Source organism: Anguilla rostrata, chromosome 3, assembly GCF_018555375.3.
Source record: "Anguilla rostrata isolate EN2019 chromosome 3, ASM1855537v3, whole genome shotgun sequence".
Classification (NCBI taxonomy): Eukaryota; Metazoa; Chordata; class Actinopteri; order Anguilliformes; family Anguillidae; genus Anguilla; species Anguilla rostrata.
Window position 1 is genome coordinate 71,509,495 of NC_057935.1, and position 20,133 is coordinate 71,529,627.

At 44.8% G+C, this 20,133-nt stretch overlaps 1 protein-coding gene across 1 annotated transcript in view; it reads right to left on the reverse strand.

Annotated features, from left to right (window-relative positions):
- Positions 1-420: 420 nt before the first annotated feature.
- neb (nebulin) overlaps positions 421-20,133 on the reverse strand; it is a 96,981-nt gene continuing 77,268 nt past the window's right edge. Inside the window, exons 113-142 of the mRNA XM_064329654.1 lie at positions 19,590-19,697; positions 18,927-19,031; positions 18,723-18,827; positions 18,065-18,169; positions 17,517-17,621; positions 16,916-17,026; positions 16,180-16,290; positions 14,954-15,055; positions 14,718-14,822; positions 14,134-14,247; positions 13,719-13,823; positions 12,738-12,842; positions 12,003-12,107; positions 10,434-10,544; positions 9,691-9,801; positions 9,160-9,270; positions 8,865-8,969; positions 8,474-8,578; positions 7,929-8,033; positions 7,226-7,318; positions 6,533-6,625; positions 5,406-5,498; positions 4,258-4,350; positions 3,663-3,755; positions 3,001-3,108; positions 2,633-2,819; positions 2,268-2,360; positions 2,041-2,178; positions 1,767-1,870; positions 421-1,277 (exon numbers count right to left, since the gene is read on the reverse strand). Of these exons, the coding sequence (XP_064185724.1) occupies positions 1,104-1,277; positions 1,767-1,870; positions 2,041-2,178; positions 2,268-2,360; positions 2,633-2,819; positions 3,001-3,108; positions 3,663-3,755; positions 4,258-4,350; positions 5,406-5,498; positions 6,533-6,625; positions 7,226-7,318; positions 7,929-8,033; positions 8,474-8,578; positions 8,865-8,969; positions 9,160-9,270; positions 9,691-9,801; positions 10,434-10,544; positions 12,003-12,107; positions 12,738-12,842; positions 13,719-13,823; positions 14,134-14,247; positions 14,718-14,822; positions 14,954-15,055; positions 16,180-16,290; positions 16,916-17,026; positions 17,517-17,621; positions 18,065-18,169; positions 18,723-18,827; positions 18,927-19,031; positions 19,590-19,697 (3,303 nt within the window). The 3' untranslated portion in view covers positions 421-1,103. The remainder of the gene's footprint in view (positions 1,278-1,766; positions 1,871-2,040; positions 2,179-2,267; positions 2,361-2,632; positions 2,820-3,000; positions 3,109-3,662; positions 3,756-4,257; positions 4,351-5,405; positions 5,499-6,532; positions 6,626-7,225; positions 7,319-7,928; positions 8,034-8,473; positions 8,579-8,864; positions 8,970-9,159; positions 9,271-9,690; positions 9,802-10,433; positions 10,545-12,002; positions 12,108-12,737; positions 12,843-13,718; positions 13,824-14,133; positions 14,248-14,717; positions 14,823-14,953; positions 15,056-16,179; positions 16,291-16,915; positions 17,027-17,516; positions 17,622-18,064; positions 18,170-18,722; positions 18,828-18,926; positions 19,032-19,589; positions 19,698-20,133) is intronic.

A 20,133-nucleotide genomic window follows, 5' to 3' on the forward strand; every position in this document is an offset into this window, starting at 1 on the left:
TAAGTTGTAAGTATCTTGATTTTTTTTTTTTTACATCTGGAACAGTAGTGTGCCCTCCTTGTCTTGGAGATACTGAGGGCTTTTATAGATGCACTGGGAATATCTGATTTCCTCATCCATTCAGTGGTGCATTTCATTCAGTAGAGAAATACACGTTTTACAGAAGGGCTCCAGTGGGTTGTTGGACACCCTTTGAACCATAACTTGTTTGAATCAAGACCACATCCACGCAGTTCCAGCGATCGAGAGATCTTGGCAGAGGTCATTGCTTCTTAGTGGACCCAAAATGAAGAAAAGCACTGATTCATAATTGAGGCATCGCACTGAACCTGTCGACCACTACAGGAGCACAGATCATTGCTTCTCAGTGGACAAAAACACAAACACAAAGCCAGAACAAGACTCATGACTAGACCACTGTAGAGCGGGAACTTAATTGTGCTTTATTACTACTTTAAGGTATACATCTTCCTCAACCCCCGCCCAGACCTACAGAGCTTCATTATTCAGACGAAAAGGAACATGCATGCTCTACAGTCCAGCAAGGGAGTGAGGAGGCTCTTTTTATTTAAACTTTACAGTCTTTGGGGTGGGGGTGGCATTTCCTTGATTTGTGATTTTTTTTTACCTCTTTGGTTAATGTCTGTTACCCTTTTTAGCCATCTCAGCTCAGTAGCATCAAACCTAATGTTCTTTCAGAAAAATAGAAAGGTCAGTGTTCAGCCATTCAGCCCGTACCTTATAAGTGCATAGGTTCAGAGTCTGGAAACTTTTTCAGTTTCATGTTGAAATCAGCAAAGGGAAAAGTGTGTGCATTTCAAATACAGTTAGTCACTTCCCCACCCCCATCTGGTCTTTTGACAGTTGATAGATTTTCAAAAATTGGCTCCAAAGATTTTATTTAGGTCATTTTTTAGGTTATCAGTGCTATGTTTGGGATTGACATCTCATAAATTAATGGTCATAGTTAGCAGCATGAATTTCTCCTCTATCGGTAATGCAGTGCGAACACTAGAAATAACACAAAGCGCTACACACTAAATGTCTACGAAACCTAACCGCCAATGAATTTCACACTTGCTGCAAAAGGGGGCGGGACATGGCTAGACGGCCTCCACGTAATTGGCTGGCAGCATGCCCGTCTTGCCGGTACGCTGCACGGTGCCGTACATCCAGCCCTCGTCGATCGACTGCACGTTCACGATGACGTCACCGTCCTTGAAGGACACCTCGTCGTTGTCCGTGGCGGTGTAGTCGTACATGGCACGCACAGATTTCTGGGAAATTAAAGGACTTAATTGAGGGAAAGGAGTAGTTCAGATATCTACCGCTATCCCAGTTAGGAATCACTGCCCTCTGAAATGGATGCACTCTTCCAGTATTCCTACTTACAAGCTGTTGACTACCACACTATAGCCACATGGTGAAAAGCAAGGTTGAAGGAGACTTGCATCCTTTAATTGACGGAAACTAGACTGGGACCTTGTTAGGTAATCCAATCCTGAATTCCAGTGTGTTTCCAGTCTTTTTAGGACTGTATGATAGCACAGGCCTTTCTCAGCTGGGTCAATCCTAGAGCCCAGTTGAATGGTTTCCTTAAATACAGTAGATGTTTACATCTACAGGCGACTGAACTACCAACTGCTCATTGCACCACCTCTGGCTACTCTCAGCTAAGTAATTAGGCCATGGTGTAACTTGTGCATAGCTGGTGCGACCGGCACCATGTGTCTTCTGCGACCCTGGGCATGCACCAAATCACTCACCCCAGTGGTGGAGGGATGGGAGGGCACGGAGGACACGTTAGTCTGCTGGGTGACCACAGAAGAAGACCTCTGCTGTAACTCCACCGTCTTGGCCTGTTGGTAGCCTGGGAGGGACAGACAGCCAATGGCATCAGGGTGGAGTCATCCTGCAGAACAGTTACTGGACACCATTATGTGAAAGAGCCTCCCTTCGCTCCGGAGTGCACATCGCAGCAGTGTTGTGTACAGTCGATGTGCTTCGTTGGCTTGATGGCTCAACGGGGCCCAGGCTCACCTACGGAGGAGGAGCCGAAGCCGTTGCTGTAGACTGACAGGTGGTGGTCGACGTTCTCCGAGACCTCGGACTTCTCGTCCCCGGCGCTCATGACGCTAGTGGAGCGGGAATGCTCCTTGTTCCGGCGCTGGGCTTGGACTGCGGGGCGAGGCGAGGGGTCGTCACTCAACACCCATTACAGAAGCTCTAGTTTGTGTGTCGCTGGAACGTTGTGTTGGAGCCCTTACCTGACATCAAGTGCAGGCTCCTGGACTGGATGTTGTCCTCTGCGGGGTCGTAGTCGAAGACTGAGCCTGGGTTTGTGCGCCACACACGCAGGCCTACGGAGGGAAGAATTGCGACTTTCTGAAATTTCAATTCGGCTTACGATCTTGCTAATGGGTAGGCTTGACAAACCATTTCCAACACTCAGTTCTGTACTTTCACTGCCCAAATTCAAAACGATTGACCAAAATTTAGGACATTTTTATGACTGAACTGCTAAACTTGTTAGCTGCGCTTTGAACTACCTCAAAGTTGCATGATGGATACATTTATTCTTATAAGCTTAACACCTTTGTGAGTGTGTGTGTGTGTATGAGTGTGTTCTCACCGGTGATGGTCTCCTGGTCATGGTCCATCGGCCTTTTCCTCTCCATCTCCACCACGCGTCTCTGGATTCCGCGGTAAGTGATGTCGCTGAAGTCCTGCGTGTTCTTCTTCACGCGCTCGGTCACTGGGTCCGACACCACGGGCGTGAAGCAGCCCTTGTTCCTCTCAAATTCCTCATGGTACTTCACCTGTTGGGCCAAGCCACAAGGACGTTAGAGGTGCTCAGTGAATGCGCTTCTATGCCCACCCTAATCTCACAGTGCTGTGAGGCCTTGCTAGTCGGTACTGGTTTGTAAGTCAAGTCAGTTTTTGGTTTATTTGCGGGGAGTTTCAGACCCCGCTTTGCCGACCCAGAGGAGAGAGGCTTACCCCAGAGATGTGCCGTTGACTCTCCCGAACGCGCCTCATTTCGGGGGTGTCCAGGACGAACGCGGCCTTGCCCTGCACCTGTTTGCGGAAGCTGTCGGAGTACAGCACCTGAGGGCGGGGCGCAAACATTCGGTGAGTAGCAGTGCATTGCGGGTACGCCCCCACGCCCCTGTGACACGTACAGTGGAGTCCGCAACGGAGACAGACGTAGACGAGAGCTGGTCAGCCTTAGCTACTTCAAGAGGATGAATTAGGGGGGGTGTCCCAACAAAGTACTCGGAGGAAGGGAAACATTTAGAGAACGTTAGCACAGCGTTAGCAATACATCACATCTCATCACAGCAGGTGGGATTAAAAACAACACCAGATGAGTTCAAACCACTTGTGAACCGCTGGAAAGGGAGGCAAGTTAGAGGGTTATTAGGGTACACTAACCGTGTTCCTGGAGATCTACTGTCCAGTAGGTTTTCCCTCCAACCCTAACAAAGCCACACCTCATCCAACAGCTACAGATCTCGTTGAGCTGCTAAATTAGTAGACTCGGGTGTGCCAAATTAGGGTTGAAACGAGAACCTGCAGGACGGTAGATCTCCAGGAGCAGGGCTGGGCAGCCCTGGGGTACACACGGAAGCTGGGACGGGTACACTCCCGCGGTGCAGTACCGAGCTAATGTGTTCCTGGTTGCGCTTGACTCTCTCCATCTCTGGAGTGTACACGACGGGCGTTCCCTTGCCGGCGGTGTCCTTATACAACACCTGCAGGGCAGAAACACAGCGCCCGATTGGGCAATGAGGGCTCAGACCACACCCATCTGTGCCACACATTCCGGGTTTAGAATTAAGTTTTAAGATTTAAGGTGTGAAGAAAACACACTGGGGGGGTAAAAAGGGTTAGGGTTAGGGTTAGGTGTGTAAATGTGGGTAAGTTGGATATTACAGCAGCGGAGGACCGCCTGAGTGGTCAGGGGTAGAGAGATGATGGGTCACTGAAGGGGAGGAGGAGAGGAGAAAGGATGGATGAGAATGGAATGGTCTGTGCTCAAAAAAAACCATCTCCTCCACTTGGCAACTTTGGGTTACAGGCGAGGAAAGGGTCCGTTGGCATATAGCAGGACGCTACTCCCATGAGGAGGGGGGGGGCAGGGTATGAGAGACCAAAGGTGTGTGTGGAGACATTATAGATGGAGTGAGGCTAGGTGAGGTGGGGGGTGGGGGGGTGTGACACTCTGGGAACAAAACCAACACAAGGGGGCGCTACCGAGCTGATGTGCTTCTGGGTCTCCCGGACCCGCTTCACCTCTGGCAGATCCGAAATGGCGGTCCCTTGGCCCACAGTTTCCTTGTACTTAATCTACCCATTCAGTGCCACCAGGAAAGACAAGACACTTGAAGTGAACAGGCAGCAACACCACCCACCACTCCAGGGCATCACAGCAGAAGGAGAGAGCACACAGCATCATGGCAAGCATAACTGTCATAAAGTACACCATTAGTGCATTACTTACTCAACCTCTTCTGATCCAGGGGCCCCCACCCAGGCTCAAAGGCATCCAGGGGACCCCCATTATGAGGTAAAAATATTTTTAAAATAGCAAGTCTGGCTAGAGACCCCCGATGGTACCTTCAATGAGCCACTGTTGAGAAGCCAGGACTTGGTGAGATTTGTTGGAGAGACACACACTAGATCAGGTAACTTGCTCTGCCTACTCCGTACACTCACCACATCAACATTTGGACTGTTCGTTTCAAGCAGGTTGTTGCTATGTACATTACTACGTTTTCAAAGTTCATGTCATAATACAACATTTTCTCGATGCCTTGTCTTTTTATTCGGGTGAAAAGGCTTGTTTTTGTTATTTAGAAATATTTTACCTGCAGGGGTCAAAGGTTACATCTATGTTAAAGTTTATTATTTCCGTTAAGTTTAGGATTTAATTTTCCAATATATTAAGGATACATATTGGATTAGTATGGGACGCAAAAATTCTATTGTTTAAAAACAGATTTTAAGAACTAAATTTATTAAAAACGAATGGCACATTGGAGGTTATGTTGCAAAGGGATGTTTTTAATAGGAGTTTGAATTAAGGAGAGGGTCTTAAGATTTGTTACAAATGGGTACAAGGGTATTTAGGAAGGATATTTTACAGGGGTGGACAATATGGTAGCTTATGGAGTATGGAGGAAACGGCTAAGACACAAGGTTTTAAAATGTTTAAAAAAATATTTTTAAAACGACTTGAGGGAGAGTTATAGGTTTAAATTCAGTAATAAGTGGTACAGTAAGTGGTGTTAAGTAGTAAGCTGGAGGTGGTTACGTTTTATTTTGTAAGGTTTACGGGGACATTTTTTTAGGGAGATGGGAGGAGTTTAGGAGGACGAAGATAACGGAAGACCGAGGAGTACCGTGCTGATGGCCTGCTGGTTTCGTTTAACTCTCTCCATCTCTGGGGTCTCCGCCATCGCCGTCCCACCTCCCAGATTCTCTTTGTACGAAATCTTTACGAGCGCAGAGACAAGACAGGGTTTTGAGAATTAGGATCTGACCACTGGGCGTTGGAAAGTTTTTGTTTTTTTGGGGGGGGGGGGTGTGGGGGGACTGTATTTCTAAATTAATCTACGTCGCATGGAACATCAAACACTCGCTGTCACGTGAAATGGACTTTAGGGGAATCCAGTTTCCTGTAGGCCAGGGGGCAGGGGGAACAGAAAGAGGCAAAACAAGGACACCGTGACGATGAGTAATTCAGACACAAACGTGTGTAACATGGAGACATTCAAGCAGCACTTCACACAGATCCTCAGGATGATTCTTCACAAGGCCTCCGGGGCTGACAATCAGTGTGATCAGAGACACAGAACACAGAAGGCAGACATGTTACTATTCAGGGGCGTGACTGACAGGACGTGAGTGGTGAGGAATCCGGTGTCACACTAATAGTGTATGGTAGTGACTTTAAGAAGACAGAGACCCCCCGCAGTCTCAAACAATGCGTGCGGCCTTCTGTTCTGCACCTCTAGACCTCCTGGGGTCTTGTTACTTCACACCAACTGAGTAGACTTTTAATGTGATCATCAGAACTAACACACAATTATGGTTAACACATCAGGAATATAACCAAAAAACATTAGCCATAAAAGGTTTTTTTTTGTTTGTTGTTGTTGTAAAATTAGAAACAACAAATTAAGATAGAAGAAATAAAAAATAAACGGGGAAACTCAAGGCAGAGAAAGTCTACAGTGATGTCAGGTCTTGCTAGGGGCAGGGCTGGTTCGTAGGTCAGTTGGTTTTCGGTTTGTCAGAAGAGGGACTTGTTGAGAGAGGTTGATTAGTGTGAATTGCGGGAATGTGGAAGTTCATTCACACAGATACCTATCATTTCGCCTCCGTTATGGCGAGAGTTTAACTCCAGTGCATTTTAGGGAGGTTACTGGGGCACATGGAACTGCAGGGTTTGAGTGAGGGGGGGGTACGAGGAGTCACAGAGGGGAGGGGGGGGGGGGGGACCACACCAAAAAATGGAGGGTGGTACCGAGCTGATGTTCTTCTGGGTCTCCCGGACTCTCTTAACTTCTGGTAGATCCGAAATGGCTGTGCCTTGCCCCACAGAATCCTTGTATTTAATCTACCCGCCATTTTGGTTCCGTAAGTAGCGCAGAGACAGGCGGCGAGACAAACACACACAGAAAAAAATGAGCTACTTTCACGACATCATGGGTGACAGTTATAAACACACAACGGCACTTACAGCACGGAACCTTCAACCTGAAGGACTGGTGGCCACATTCAAAATCCACCAATAGCGTACGGGTAGAACTCCTTCACACACACCACGACGACACACTTTTTTCCAACAATACACTCATAACATAAATTACGTAACTGTTTGAAGCAAATGCTACCTTGATTAGAGGAAAAAGGTTTCAATTTTAGTATTTTAGTTTAAATATACGGGTTATTCTAAAAATGTATTGTACAGATTTTTTTAAAAGATTTTTTAAGTATCTTGAGGGAGAGCTACGTGTTAATGCTAATCATCTGGTTTGGAGGTATGGAGGTAAATGGTGTTTTAAGCTGTAATATGAAGGTTGGTTGTCAAGGTTTTTATTTTTATTTTTTTAAGGTTTGTGGGGACGTATACGGGGGATTGGGGTAGAGTGGGGTAGAGGGGGGCAGATGGAGTTTATGAAGAATGACGGGGGAACTGGAGAGGACCGAGGAGTACCGTGCTGATGGCCTGCTGGTTTCGTTTAGCTCTCTCCATCTCTGGCATCTCCGCTATCGCCGTCCCAACTCCCAGATTCTCTTTGTACAAAATCTTTTTTGAAAGCGAGACAGCAATATTATCAGGGTTTGATTACCGGGGTCTAGATGTGGTGTTTTGCGGAACTCCTTGAACTTAATACATTAAAGTGTAATACTTCCTTTCCTTGAAGAGGTTCCTTTTGCATGGCCTCTCGAGATAGCCGAGGGAAACATTAAATTGTCCAAAGAAACTACAGGTTTAACACGCACCATACAGTAGGGAAACATTTGCTATAGAATAGATCACAGGAATGCTCATTATAACTGCATTATAAAATTGCAGCAACAGTAGTGCAAAGGGTTAAAAAAAAACAACAAAAAAAACAGCCCAGTCATTTTGATTATTAAATGGCCATTTCCAAAAAAATAGCACAGCAAGATGGAACAGTCCAGCAGTTATTGTCTACTTTGCAGTTGTTGTTTTTTTTGGTTAATAGAGCCATCTCTAAGTCTGATAAATTTTTTTTTTTTTTTTAAACGGATGCATACCAAGTTAAATTGGATAAAGTTTAGAAAAAAAGGAAGACAAAGACAAAAGTTGAAAGAAGAAAAAAATTACGAAAGCTTAAGTTGTTAGAAAAACCCAAAGGTGAAGGCACAACAGCACACTGAGTGGCAGGTACCGAGCTGAAATTCTTTTGATTCTCTTTAACACGCAGGATTTCGGGAGTTTCCTGTACAGCGCACACTTTCCCTTTTGTGTTTTTTACGTCAGACTGGTACTGAAGCTACAGGGAAAAAGAGCACAGGTTAACCGCAAAAATTCCAAAAACGCAAAAAAAAAAAACGCTTTCAAGAAATATCAGGTAAAAAAAATTTACAAGAAAAAAAAAGAAACACTATTACATGTCAAAATAAAATTATTGGAATGTTTCATTTTTTCTTTACAGTTTTGATTAATGTTACTGGATGTTTGTCCTTACTCTTTAATCTAGCATTCCCATATAAAATTGGATTTTGTGGTCATTATCGACTACTAAATAAAAGGCAGTGCTTTTGGAAAAAAAAAACATTTCTCCTGAGTCTCCACAATCTTTTGTTAGATAAGAGGACAGACTCTCTGTCTGTCTGCCTGCCTGTCTGTCTGTCTGTCTGTCTGTCTGCCTGCCTGCCTGCCTGCCTGTCTGTCTGTCTCTGCCTGTCTGTCTGTCCTGTTTTAATGACTTACGGTGCTGAAGTTCTTCTGGTTCTCCCGGACCCTCTGCATCTCTGGAGTCTCCAGAACCAGTTCGTAATGTGACAAGCACTTCCCTGCGTCCTCCTTATACTTTATCTGTCACGTGTGAAACAAACACAGGTACCGTAACGAGACCATAGGTGGGCCACAGACGGCGTACCGCGGGTCAAACATTGCATGTGACACATTGCATGTCCCATCAAAGTGCAAATTGGTGGAGGCAACCATTTTATGAAAAATTCTGATCACTCATACAGCTTACATTTTGTGTTTAAAACATTGTATAGATGGGGACAAACTATGAGAGACAGGGCACAAAGTTGGCCTCACTGATGATGATGATGGTGGTCAGTGCACTGCCCTTTGACCTTTGACCTCTTACCTGGCTGATCATGGTCTTCATCTCCTTGGCGTGGAGGATGTCGGGGGTGTCGACCACCGACGTGTAGTTTGCCCGGTCCTGCTCAGCCGTCTGCTTGTACTTCGTCTGTGGAAGCAAAGCTTCCGCAATTCAGAACACTCCCGCCGCAAGTAATCATGGGATATCAGCGAAAATAATGATTGTCAAACGGTAACTTTCAGGGGGTTTTTCGCAAAGAGGGGTTCACATAAAGAGGGGGATCACACAAATAGGGAGGGTCACAAAGAGGGGGTTCACACAAAATGGATGTTCTCACCCCGCTCAGGATGTCCGTGGCGTTCTTGGCCCTTGTGAAGTCCGGGGTGTCTGTGGCCACCGTCATGCCCTTCCCCTTGATGTCCATCTCCAGTCCCTTCTTGTACTCTTTCTGCAAATACCCAGGCAGTGTTACTGCTCTCCAGTGGTGCTTACCTGGTCATAATCACCACACGTAGATACTGCCTCCTGTCTTACACGACGGAACACCTGGTTATGGTAGATATTGTAGATGGGCAGGTAAGTCACCTGACATACTTCTTGGAGACACTACGGAGAGGTGTGGCATTTTTAGTTGAGGCGGTTTAAACCCTTTGAAGAGTAAGCTTTTAGGAATGTGCACTTGTTTGTTTGTTTTTTTTTCTCTCCAAAATTCTAAGTCAGTGTTCTAGAACTCCACTGCTTTCAGTCACCAGCAGCGATTGTGACATCATCAGCATCAGAATGTTCAGTTGGGAACACACAGTAAGAAGGAATGACACTGAGAAGAACCAGAGAGGGGTGGCTGTGGCTTCCCTCTCAGTGACCCTACCTCGTTCAGGATGTGAGTGGCGTTCTTTGCTCTCAAAAGATCCGGAGTATCCTCCAGCACTGTTAACCCTTTACCTTTCACCCCTTCCTCTAGATCCCTCCGGTACTCTTTCTACAGGGAAAAAGAGGGAAAGAGTGTAGAGACATGACACAGTAAGATTCAGCCACATATTCAATGCCATAGAGCTGCAATGCTGAACTTTTTTTTTGCTGTAGGCTCACCCTTAAGGGAAGCACTTTAAAATGGTAGTGTCCCAGAATAGAGAAAAGCTTTTTGTGAATGCAAACCACCTAACTGTACGCACAGATAAATATGCAGTTATTTCATGTGCCTGGAACGGTCAGAATGTTCGCACATACATTAATACATATTAGTCATAGACACAACAACAGTGGGAATTATCTATATGTTAAAAAATGCACATATTTTACATGTCAGGCATTTAAAACAAAACAAAACAAAAAAGACAGGTAAGGTTATTTCAGTTAGCATAGCTCTACATTACTGTATCACCAACACATGAGCAATTAAAGTCAAAAGCATTTATTAAGTCAAAGACAAAGGAAGCAAATGGGTACCTGCTACTGGGAGTGTATTAATGTCGAGTGTAAAATAACTCACAGCGGCGAACTGCAGCAACAGAAACTCCAAACATACCGGGAGGAGTGCGATCTTAGCAACATTACAAGGGACAGGATGGTGGGGTACAAAGGAGAAGGGGGCGGGGGGGGCATCCCCTTTACCTCGCTGCCGATTTTGGTGGCGTGTCTGACGTGCAGCATGGCGGGGGTGACCTCCAGCCCCGAGAGGTTTCGGCCTTTCATCGAGTCCTCAAAGTCCTTCTTATATTCCTTCTACAGTCCGCCGAAGGAACGAGAAGGAAAAATAATGTTGAAGCATTGCCTGAGATATCATCACCCCCCCCCTTTGTGAAGTTTCTCACTGATAACCTGGTGTGTGCTGGTCACACACACACTGAGTGTATGGATGGTTTATTTACAGGTGTACAAGCGCTACGCAGCTTGGTTGAAAACTGTCTATTGTCTGTACTCTTGTGGATGTTTGCGTGAAATATTCTACATTTATAGGGCTGCTCCATTTGAAAATAAACCCCTGTTAAAAGAGGCTGGTTGAACAGGCCAAATATTTAGAAACAGGCTTTAAATTTAGTTAATCGTATTGTGATTACATCCTGCAAAACATTTGGAAATAATTATCCAGAAAAAAAAAAATAGAAATGACAAGCGCCACTTACCGTTGGGGTAATTTCAGTTAAATTCTATTTCAGGTAAATTGACTGGAAAATGCTCACTGATGGGCATTTTTCAATTAATAAGCGGAATGTCAATTATTTTCCAAAATAAAGAAGGAATTGGCCCCAACCCTGGCTGAATCTACAGTAGGTATAGAAAATGGAGCGTAAAGTACTGTCAAAACAGACACAATATACTATACCTTCTAACCTCCCCTGGGGAAATAAAGGTTAAATAAATAACTAAATAAATAAACCTTCTATTCCAGGGGAAGACCACAGACACAACACTAAGCACCGTACCACGACCATGGGCTGGTTTTCTGCGTACTATCTTATACTGTTTCCCACAAAAATGAATCCTGTATTTGTTCAGATGCATAGAACCGATATAGATTAGGCTTACCACAAAGGACAGTACTTGTAGGGAAAGTTGTTTTGCAGTTGAAGAAATACAGAAAATGCTGGTTGTCAAAATATGGAACATGGCAGAATTTTTTGTCAGAAGTCAATCAAGGAAAATAAAGCTGCATAAGATGATTCATGTTGAATGTGGTGAGGACAAGCATACATTTTACCCTTGTGAAAACTACAAAACACATCCCTGAAATAATGTCTGTAGGATTAATAAAATGCAGCTGTTGGGTTGCTACAGTATATCTGTCTACAGGGTTCAATATGTCATTTGCAATCAAGCAGTCATCCAGTCTTGCTTTGTGGCAGCCAATGCAACATGACACACTGTCATGACTCTGAACCATGAATGAACCAAATCTGTCACTATCCAAGGATATCGCTCAAAAGAAGACACAGTCATCACGAATAGCACTGTCACTAAGATAACTTTGCTGCAGCTGTCATTTCCACCACATAAAACATGTTCATTGGCATGCTTTTTTTAACCAAGTCAACTAACAGATAAACAGAAAAACTGTCTGAATCTCATGAAAGGTAAACAAACCTTGTTTACCGAACCACCCATAGGAGTGTGAAACAGCCCTTTTGAAAAAAAAAAAAAAGGTAAAAGAAAAGTGGGTCACCTTGACTTGTGTGTGTTTACCTGGCTCTGCATTTGCTGGGCCTCCTTGGCTGACACGTACGTGGGCGTCTCAAAGTCCAGCATAGGCTTGCCCCTCTCCTTCTCGTACTTTTCCTTATACTTCACCTGCAATCGCAACATCGGGGGCAGTCACAAACACAGACTAGCCTTCCGGAAATTTCCACTACTGTTAGTTTTAGTTCGGTGGACAGGGAGGATGAGAATGGAGCCAATAAGCTCTCCTTCATTCTTGTATGAAACCTTTTAAAGCAAACTTCCATTTAAACAATGTGTCTTGATGGCTGCATTTGAATTTATTTACCCAGATCTCACTGAGTCACATGATTTTTGATGGTGATTCTCAGCATTCAGGCTTCTTGGATTCGTATTGTATATTTTTCAGAAGGCAAATTCCCAACACGCACACACACACACACACAAGTGGCAGTTATGACTGTTCAGTATAAAATGGCTTACCATTTAGGGATGAGAGGATTTCATTTGTTTCATTAACAGGTGTGTAGGTGCCAGACAACACTCCTAGTGGCTAAGACTACATTCTGCAAGTTATTCACAGCACATCAGAAAAACTGGAATATTAATTAAATTAAAATATTAAAATAGAATCAAGTCTTGCTGGTTGGTAGGGGAGTGGTGAGAAGGAGTGCAAAGGGAAAGTAGGAAACAGGAAGTGACACCTCACACAGACAGGAAGTGGCACCTGCCGATGCCCACCAGTGACATCATCGCACTTACATGGCTCTGCAGTTCCGAGGCCTCCTTGTGATGGATCTGTTCAGGTGTGTCTGGGATCATAAGGTAGTGACCCTTACTCGCCTCAAATTTCTTCTTGTACTGGTACTAAGGGGGAACGCCCGAAAAAGCAGCTCATTTAACCCAACGAAAGTCCACCGATTTCTGGGTTCTGCGCCTCTTGCCCGTACAATACCACAGAAAATAATAAAATTAAATACTTTAAAAAAAATAAAAATAAAGAGCTACATTTGAAAATGAAGAAAAAAAATCTAAAGTACACGTGCAGATATGCAATCTTTTTGGTCCCATCAATTAATGAGAAGGTGAATCTACTGAATATGCAACATCGAGATTACGCAAGGTAACTGTCAAAAATATGTTACAATTAGTAAGTAAGTCTTATATACTTGTATGTAATAAGCTGGTAAGAATTTATGTTAATTATCTGTATATTACAATTTCCTTGTCATTATGATTTCTTAAAATACATATGCCAAAAAATATACAATAAAAAAAAAAAGGATTAAAATTAACAGTGAAAAAAATGGTAACATGAGTAGGGAAGTTTAAAAGACTGGGTGAGTTAAAGGGAGTTTTCTTGTTTTAGTTTTTTTTTTTTGGAGGAAAAAAGGAAATATACAGCAAATCAGGATCAGTTAGAGTGCTCACGAGAAATCGTTCCAAAATCAAACATGGGTGCAGGCGGATGGAAAACTAATGATAGTGTAGGATAGGGTTGGAGGTCAAAGGTGAGAAGGGTAAAGGTCACTACCAGATGATGTCCTTGAAAGATTATGGGTAAAGAATGGTCTGATGCCTATGTTAGAGTAGGTCGTGTCTAGAAGGGATACAGTAGGTGAACCAATCGGGTAGGACACAACTTTCTGAAATCTCCTTTCTAGACACGACTGTTAAGAGTGCCAGAAGATCCAGGGAGGACAGTGAGGGATTGTGGGAAATGGAGTTTAGTTGGTGTCTTACGTCACTGGCCAGTTTGCTGGTGTTCAGTCCGTGCTGCATGGCCAGGGACTCGGACATGTCCGTCACTGGCTTGTGCATCTTCTTCAGATCCCCTTTATATTTCACCTGTAAAACACACACACACACACACACACACACACAGGCATATTTGAGACGAGAGCCAGAGAGAGATGCCTTAGCCGCCAACAGTTAAAAATAACAAGACAACTGTATTCATATTACCAAACAGAATGACAACAAATATTATCCTCTTTTCTCAGTTCATTATTTTGTGTTTATGTTTTTCTGTATAAGAAAGACAAAAAATTGTGTCCAAATATATTGATTAATACACACATCAATGCTTGAACTGGAGGAAAAGAAAGCAAGTGCAGTATAGTCACCCTGACGATCCTGATGTTGCCATGACACTCACCTCGCTGGCAAAGTTGGTGGCGTCCTTCTGAGTTTGGTACACCTGGCTCTCCTTCGGATCAAACTGCGGCCTCATTCCCTTCATTTCCTTGGTGAACTTCTGCTTGTACTGCAGCTGATGTTGAAAAAAACATGGGTGCCATTACAGTCTCACTATAACTGCTGCTTGTCAGACGCAAGTACAAGCCAACAATGTGCAAATAGGCCTGTGGTAACCAAGCCATTTCCTGGAGATCTACCATCCTGTAGGTTTTCACTCCAACCCTGACAAAGCACACCTCCTTCAACAGCCAGAGCAGGGCTGCCAAACCCTGTCATTTTCCGATGCAAGAATAATGTTGGAGGCAGTGGTTTATCATGATTATCAAAACCACACTTTAAGGGCCAATGAAACAATATATTCATTCATTAAGAATGAAAACATAAGAACATATAGATCTGTATTGCTATATTAAATATGATGGACACAACAATGCTATTAACACCTTAACAGTTCCCATCATCCGTATGCACTCGTGTTCAGGATGTAAGGAGATGTAAGCAGACACACACACAGCTCCACAGTGCTGCGGTAAGACGCCTTACCTGGCTGTTCAGCTTGGACACTTTCGTTGCCAGGGCGATGTCGGGGCGGTGGACCAAAGACCCCCCTTTGCTGGCCTCCTCCCGCGCCTTGTTTCGGTAGCCGATCTGTCCCGGGGGTGCGAGAGACATGCTCAGAAACAAGGTACGAAAAATTGCCTAAAACACTTGTCACTGGGGTCGTAGCCCCGTTTGGGTGGCAGTAAGGCGGTAAGGTGAGGGGTGGCGGTGGTCCTCACATCGCTGATGAGTTTGGCGGCCTGGGTGGCCTTCCGGATGTCGGGACGGTCAGCCACGGGGGTGTAGTTGCGCTTGGCTTTACCGTCCGCCTTGTAGGCAACCTGGAGATGGAGGAATTAGGTTAATTTAGTGTGATGCATAGAAAACCTCTGCATGTTTACAGTAGAAAAAACATCTAAGGATGTCAACTTATTGTCAAAGCATCTTGCTTCAAAAGGAGTTCAAAATTGACTTGACATGGCAGTAACACTGTCCACAGCAGGATGACGACCCCCACCCAGACTCAAAGGCATCCAGGGGACCTCCCCCCCATTATACGTAAAAGAGGGTTATATTTAAAAAAGGGTTTATATTATATTTCCTCAAATCTATATATATAGTCATTGCATGTCAAGCTTGATCAGGGACCCCCTACAGTACCTTCATGCACCCCTAGGAGTCTGTGGACCACCTGTTGAGGACCCAGGCTCTAGATCAGTGGTTCCCAATCCTCTCCTTGGGGAACCTCACCCAGATGCAGGTATTTGATGTGTTCCGCCTCAAGCACACCTGATGTAACAACTCAGGCCATTGAACAGCTGTATCAGGTGAGCTTGAGATGGAACACATCTCACACCTGGATCCAGCTGGCCGTGCCCAAGGTGAGGTTTGGGAAACACTGATCTAGACGTGTGTGGCAACTGACTGGGTGTCCCCAGCCTTCTATAGGCTGTGGGACTCCTGTGAGAGAACAGGAGATGGTCTCCTATAGGCTGAGGGACTCCTGTGAGAGAACAGGAGATGGTCTCCTATAGGCTGAGGGACTCCTGTGAGAGAACAGGAGATGGTCTCCTATAGGCTGAGGGACTCCTGTGAGAGAACAGAAGAAGATCTCCTATAGGCTGAGGGACTTCTGTGAGAGAACAGAAGAAGTTCTCCTATAGGCTGTGGGACTCCTGTGAGAGAACAGAAGAAGGTCTCCTATAGGCTGTGGGACTCCTGTGAGAGAACAGGAGAAGGTCTCCTATAGGCTGTGGGACTCCTGTGGGAGAACAGGAGAAGGTCTCCTACAGGCTGTGGGAATCCTGTGAGAGAACAGGTGAAGGTCTCCTATAGGGTGTGGGACTCCTGTGAGAGGACAGGAGAAGGCCTCCTATAGGCTGTGGGACTCCTGTGAGAGAACAGGAGAAGGTCTCCTATAGGCTGTGGGACTCCTGTGAGAGGACGGGAGAAGGCGAGGGCTCACATTGCTCTGGGCTTTAGCCACGTCCACCGCATGCTGCACATCCGGAGGAGCCACCATCTGGTTGTATTTGGCCTTGCCCCTCTCCTCCTTGAAGTTCTTCTTGTACTGATTCTGCGGAGAGACAGAGGAAAGCACGATGTGAACCAACCGCAGGCAGCATCAGGTAAATCTCAGGTAGGATGATTGTAAAATGGCGTCCTGGTGGAGGTGGTGAGTGTAGGATGATTGTAAAATGGCCTCTCGGTGGAGATGATGAGTGTAAGATGATTGTAAAATGGCCTCTCGGTGGAGATGGTGAGTGTAAGATGATTGTAAAATGGCCTCCTGGTGGAGGTGGTGAGTGTAGGATGATTGTAAAATGGCCTCTCAGTGGAGATGATGAGTGTAAGATGATTGTAAAATGGCCTCCTGGTGGAGGTGGTGAGTGTAGGATGATTGTAAAATGGCCTCTCAGTGTAGATGATGAGTGTAAGATGATTGTAAAATGGCCTCTCGGTGGAGATGGTGAGTGTAAGATGATTGTAAAATGGCCTCCTGGTGGAGGTGGTGAGTGTAGGATGATTGTAAAATGGCCTCTCGGTGGAGATGATGAGTGTAAGATGATTGTAAAATGGCCTCCTGGTGGAGGTGGTGAGTGTAGGATGATTGTAAAATGGCCTCTCGGTGGAAATGATGAGTGTAAGATGATTGTAAAATGGCCTCTCTGTGGAGTAGGGGAGCGAATGTGGATACTGACCTCGCTCACGAGCTTGGTGATCTGTTTGCTGTGGGTGGTGTCGCGTGTCTGGGGAAGGGTGGTGAACGAGCCCGACTGGTGCTGCTTCTTGCTGGCCTCCTTGTATTTAGTCTGAAGGACAGACAGACAGACAGACAGACGTATATTTTCATACATTCCTTCTGCTTCTCTACACAGAGAGAGCTCACACACAGCACAAGGTCCGGCACACCCTTTTTAAGATGAAAGGTATTTAAATCTTAAAGCTTTAACGCACAGTGAATGTTTAGTGTTAAATCAACTCTTACAGAGTTCATACGGTCCCGTTGGGACCATACTCATATTATACTCTATTAGAGTTGAAGAATCGGTTACTATTTTTTTAATGAAAGATGAGGAAATACACTGTAAATGGAATCAAAGCATTCATTTGGTGACTTAAAACCTGATATTCCTACATTTGTAACTGATGGCAAATGTAAGACAGTGTAAGTTCTGAGTAAGCTCCATGACACATGCATGCGAGAACGCAAGTGACCACAGACGGCTGTTGTTATCAGTAAGATCTAAAGGAATTCACTGAAAGCACTGACACACACTGAGAGAGCGTCTGGCTCCTCACCTCTGAGCTGAGCGTGCGGACTGACTTAGCGTGGAGGATCTGAGGAGTGTCTGGCACCACCATGTAGGACCCCTTCGCCTTCTGATATCTCTCCCTGTATTTGACCTGAAGGAAAACACAGTGTGGCACTGTAATGCCTGATGGTACAGTGCATCTAAAAAAGATTTAAAGCACTTACCTGTTTCATACATGAGAGTATCCAGCTCATCAACTCATTGAAATGTTTTGACTGAAATACTGTTGTTTTACGTTTTTTAAGTTCTTGAGCAAAAAAAGGGCAATGAATTCATTCATTCATCCATTCATTCATTCATTCATTCATTTATCCATTCATCCATTCATCCATTCATTCAATCACTTAATCAAGCTCTCATAATTTTTTAGAAATGTGAAAATTTCGGAATAATTAATACCCCGTTCTTCATTTACCAAACTGTGTTCAACATGACATTCCATTTATATTTTCACCAAAGATTCTTTTTAGGGAATGCAGTGCTTTATGATGGAGTGGGTCATTTTATGGGTCAGAGGTCAAACAATCCACTCACATCACTGTACATCTCGCCTGTCTTCTTGGCCAGGACTGCGAGCTTGTCATCCACCACGGACATCTTGCAGCCCTTCAGAAACTCTCTGTCATACTTGTACTCCACCTGTCGAGATTTGGGGGGGGGGGGGGGGGGTGTAGAAAGGGGGTGTTACACCAGGACATGTGCAAAAAAGCAAGGAGGTGATTAAAAAGCTTTGCGCTCCTATCAAACAATCTTAACATATAAATATAACTCACAAATACAATTTTATACTTGATTAATATTTAAATTGGATAGTATTAAAACAATTTAATTGGGTACTTCCCCACTGCTATCTACCATTCAGTTGGCACATACATCACTGAAGCGAATGGTCAGTTGGCACATACATCGCTGAAGCAAACAGTCAGTTGGCACATACGTCACTCAAACGAACGGCAGTTGGCACATACATCACTCAAACAAACAGTCAGTTGGCACATACATCACTCAAACAGTCAGTTGGTACATACATCACTCAAATCAAACAGTCAGTTGGGACATACATCACTCAAATCAAACAGTCAGTTTGTACATACATCACTCAAATCAAACAGTCAGTTTGTACATACATCACTCAAATCAAACAGTCAGTTGGTACATACATCACTCAAACAAACAGTCAGTTGGTACATACATCGCTCTGTTGGTAGCTGGTCTTAGCCGCGTGCAGGAAGTCGGGCCGGTCGACGGTCCACATCCACTTGAACTTGGTGGCCTCGTACTTCTTCTTGTAATCCAGCTGCGGGGGGGGGGGGGTGTACCGTTAGAGGCCAGGGGGAAGGGTAGTTTTCGGAAGGAAAAGCAGAACGGAGGAGTCTCCGCGTCCCGTTTCTCTTACGTTGGTGATGTTCCTGTAGGCCTCCCGTGCGGCTCGGATGGAGTGGGAGTCGGGGGCGATGTTGATGTGAGCTTTGTTCCTCTCGTACATCTGCCTGTACTTCATCTAAAGGGGGGGGGGGGAGACGAGCAGTTAAACACCCAGCACAGGGACACAGATTCACCAGTTCCAGTGGTGCCCTGTAGACCAGGGGCGTCAAACCAAATTCCCAGTGGGCCGTAGGGTCTGCAAGTTTTTCGTGGTTTCCCTTCAATCAGCTAACAAGTAAGGCCTTGAGAACCTTAGCCGTGGATTGTTTAGTCCATCAGCGACTGAAATTACCCCCCTCTGGAAACCAGCATGACCCGGCAGCCCTCCAGGACTGCATTTTGACGACTGTGCAAAAAAGAGATACCTGCTACCTGCTATTAAATGGTCCCAAACTAGAGAAAAAAGGCTCAAACAATATTTCAGGCAGAAAAAGCAATGTGTTTCACGTGATTGCCATACCTAAGACCTTTTTTTAGGTCGAGGCATCGCAACGTTTAGGTAACAAGACCAGTTCCCTAACCATTATACAGTACTACACTGCCGCTCCTTGTACTCAGCACCCGTAAGAGTTAATTGATGGAAGATTTGAATAAAAGATTTGAATACAGGTAGAGGGAAGAGGAGATGGCCTACCAGGCTGGGGAAATCCTTGACCTTCTTCATGTGCAGCTGGATCGGGGTGTCGTGGCCCAGGGTGTACGCCTTGTCTTTATTCATGTGGTACTCCATCTTATAAGTGACCTAAAAGGTGGGGGGGAGGGGGGGGGGGGGGATGAGGTAACTTTACATAACAGGACCGAGGAGTGTATGCAACACATCCTGCTACAGTACAGTAGCCATTTTCATGTGTACAATAAATCACAATCACTGTTTACAAAAATTACTATGATTTTTCTATGCAATAAATCTTCATACAATAGTACATATAGGCTCTACAGTAGTTCTAAATACAATTCTATTCTTGTGTGTTGGCAGAAGATAACAGCCACTTTGTGATCCAAATTATTTGGAATTTTAATTACATTTGAATCACGCAGATTCAATTTTTTTTACTGGTGTTCCATTGATATATACGACACCTTAACTGATAATAAATGTGACAGTTGAAGATAAGGTGGAAATATGCAGTGAGTGAGCTTCAGATGAGGAGTAGTGGGGGCCGGTTGCTAAGCGAGGC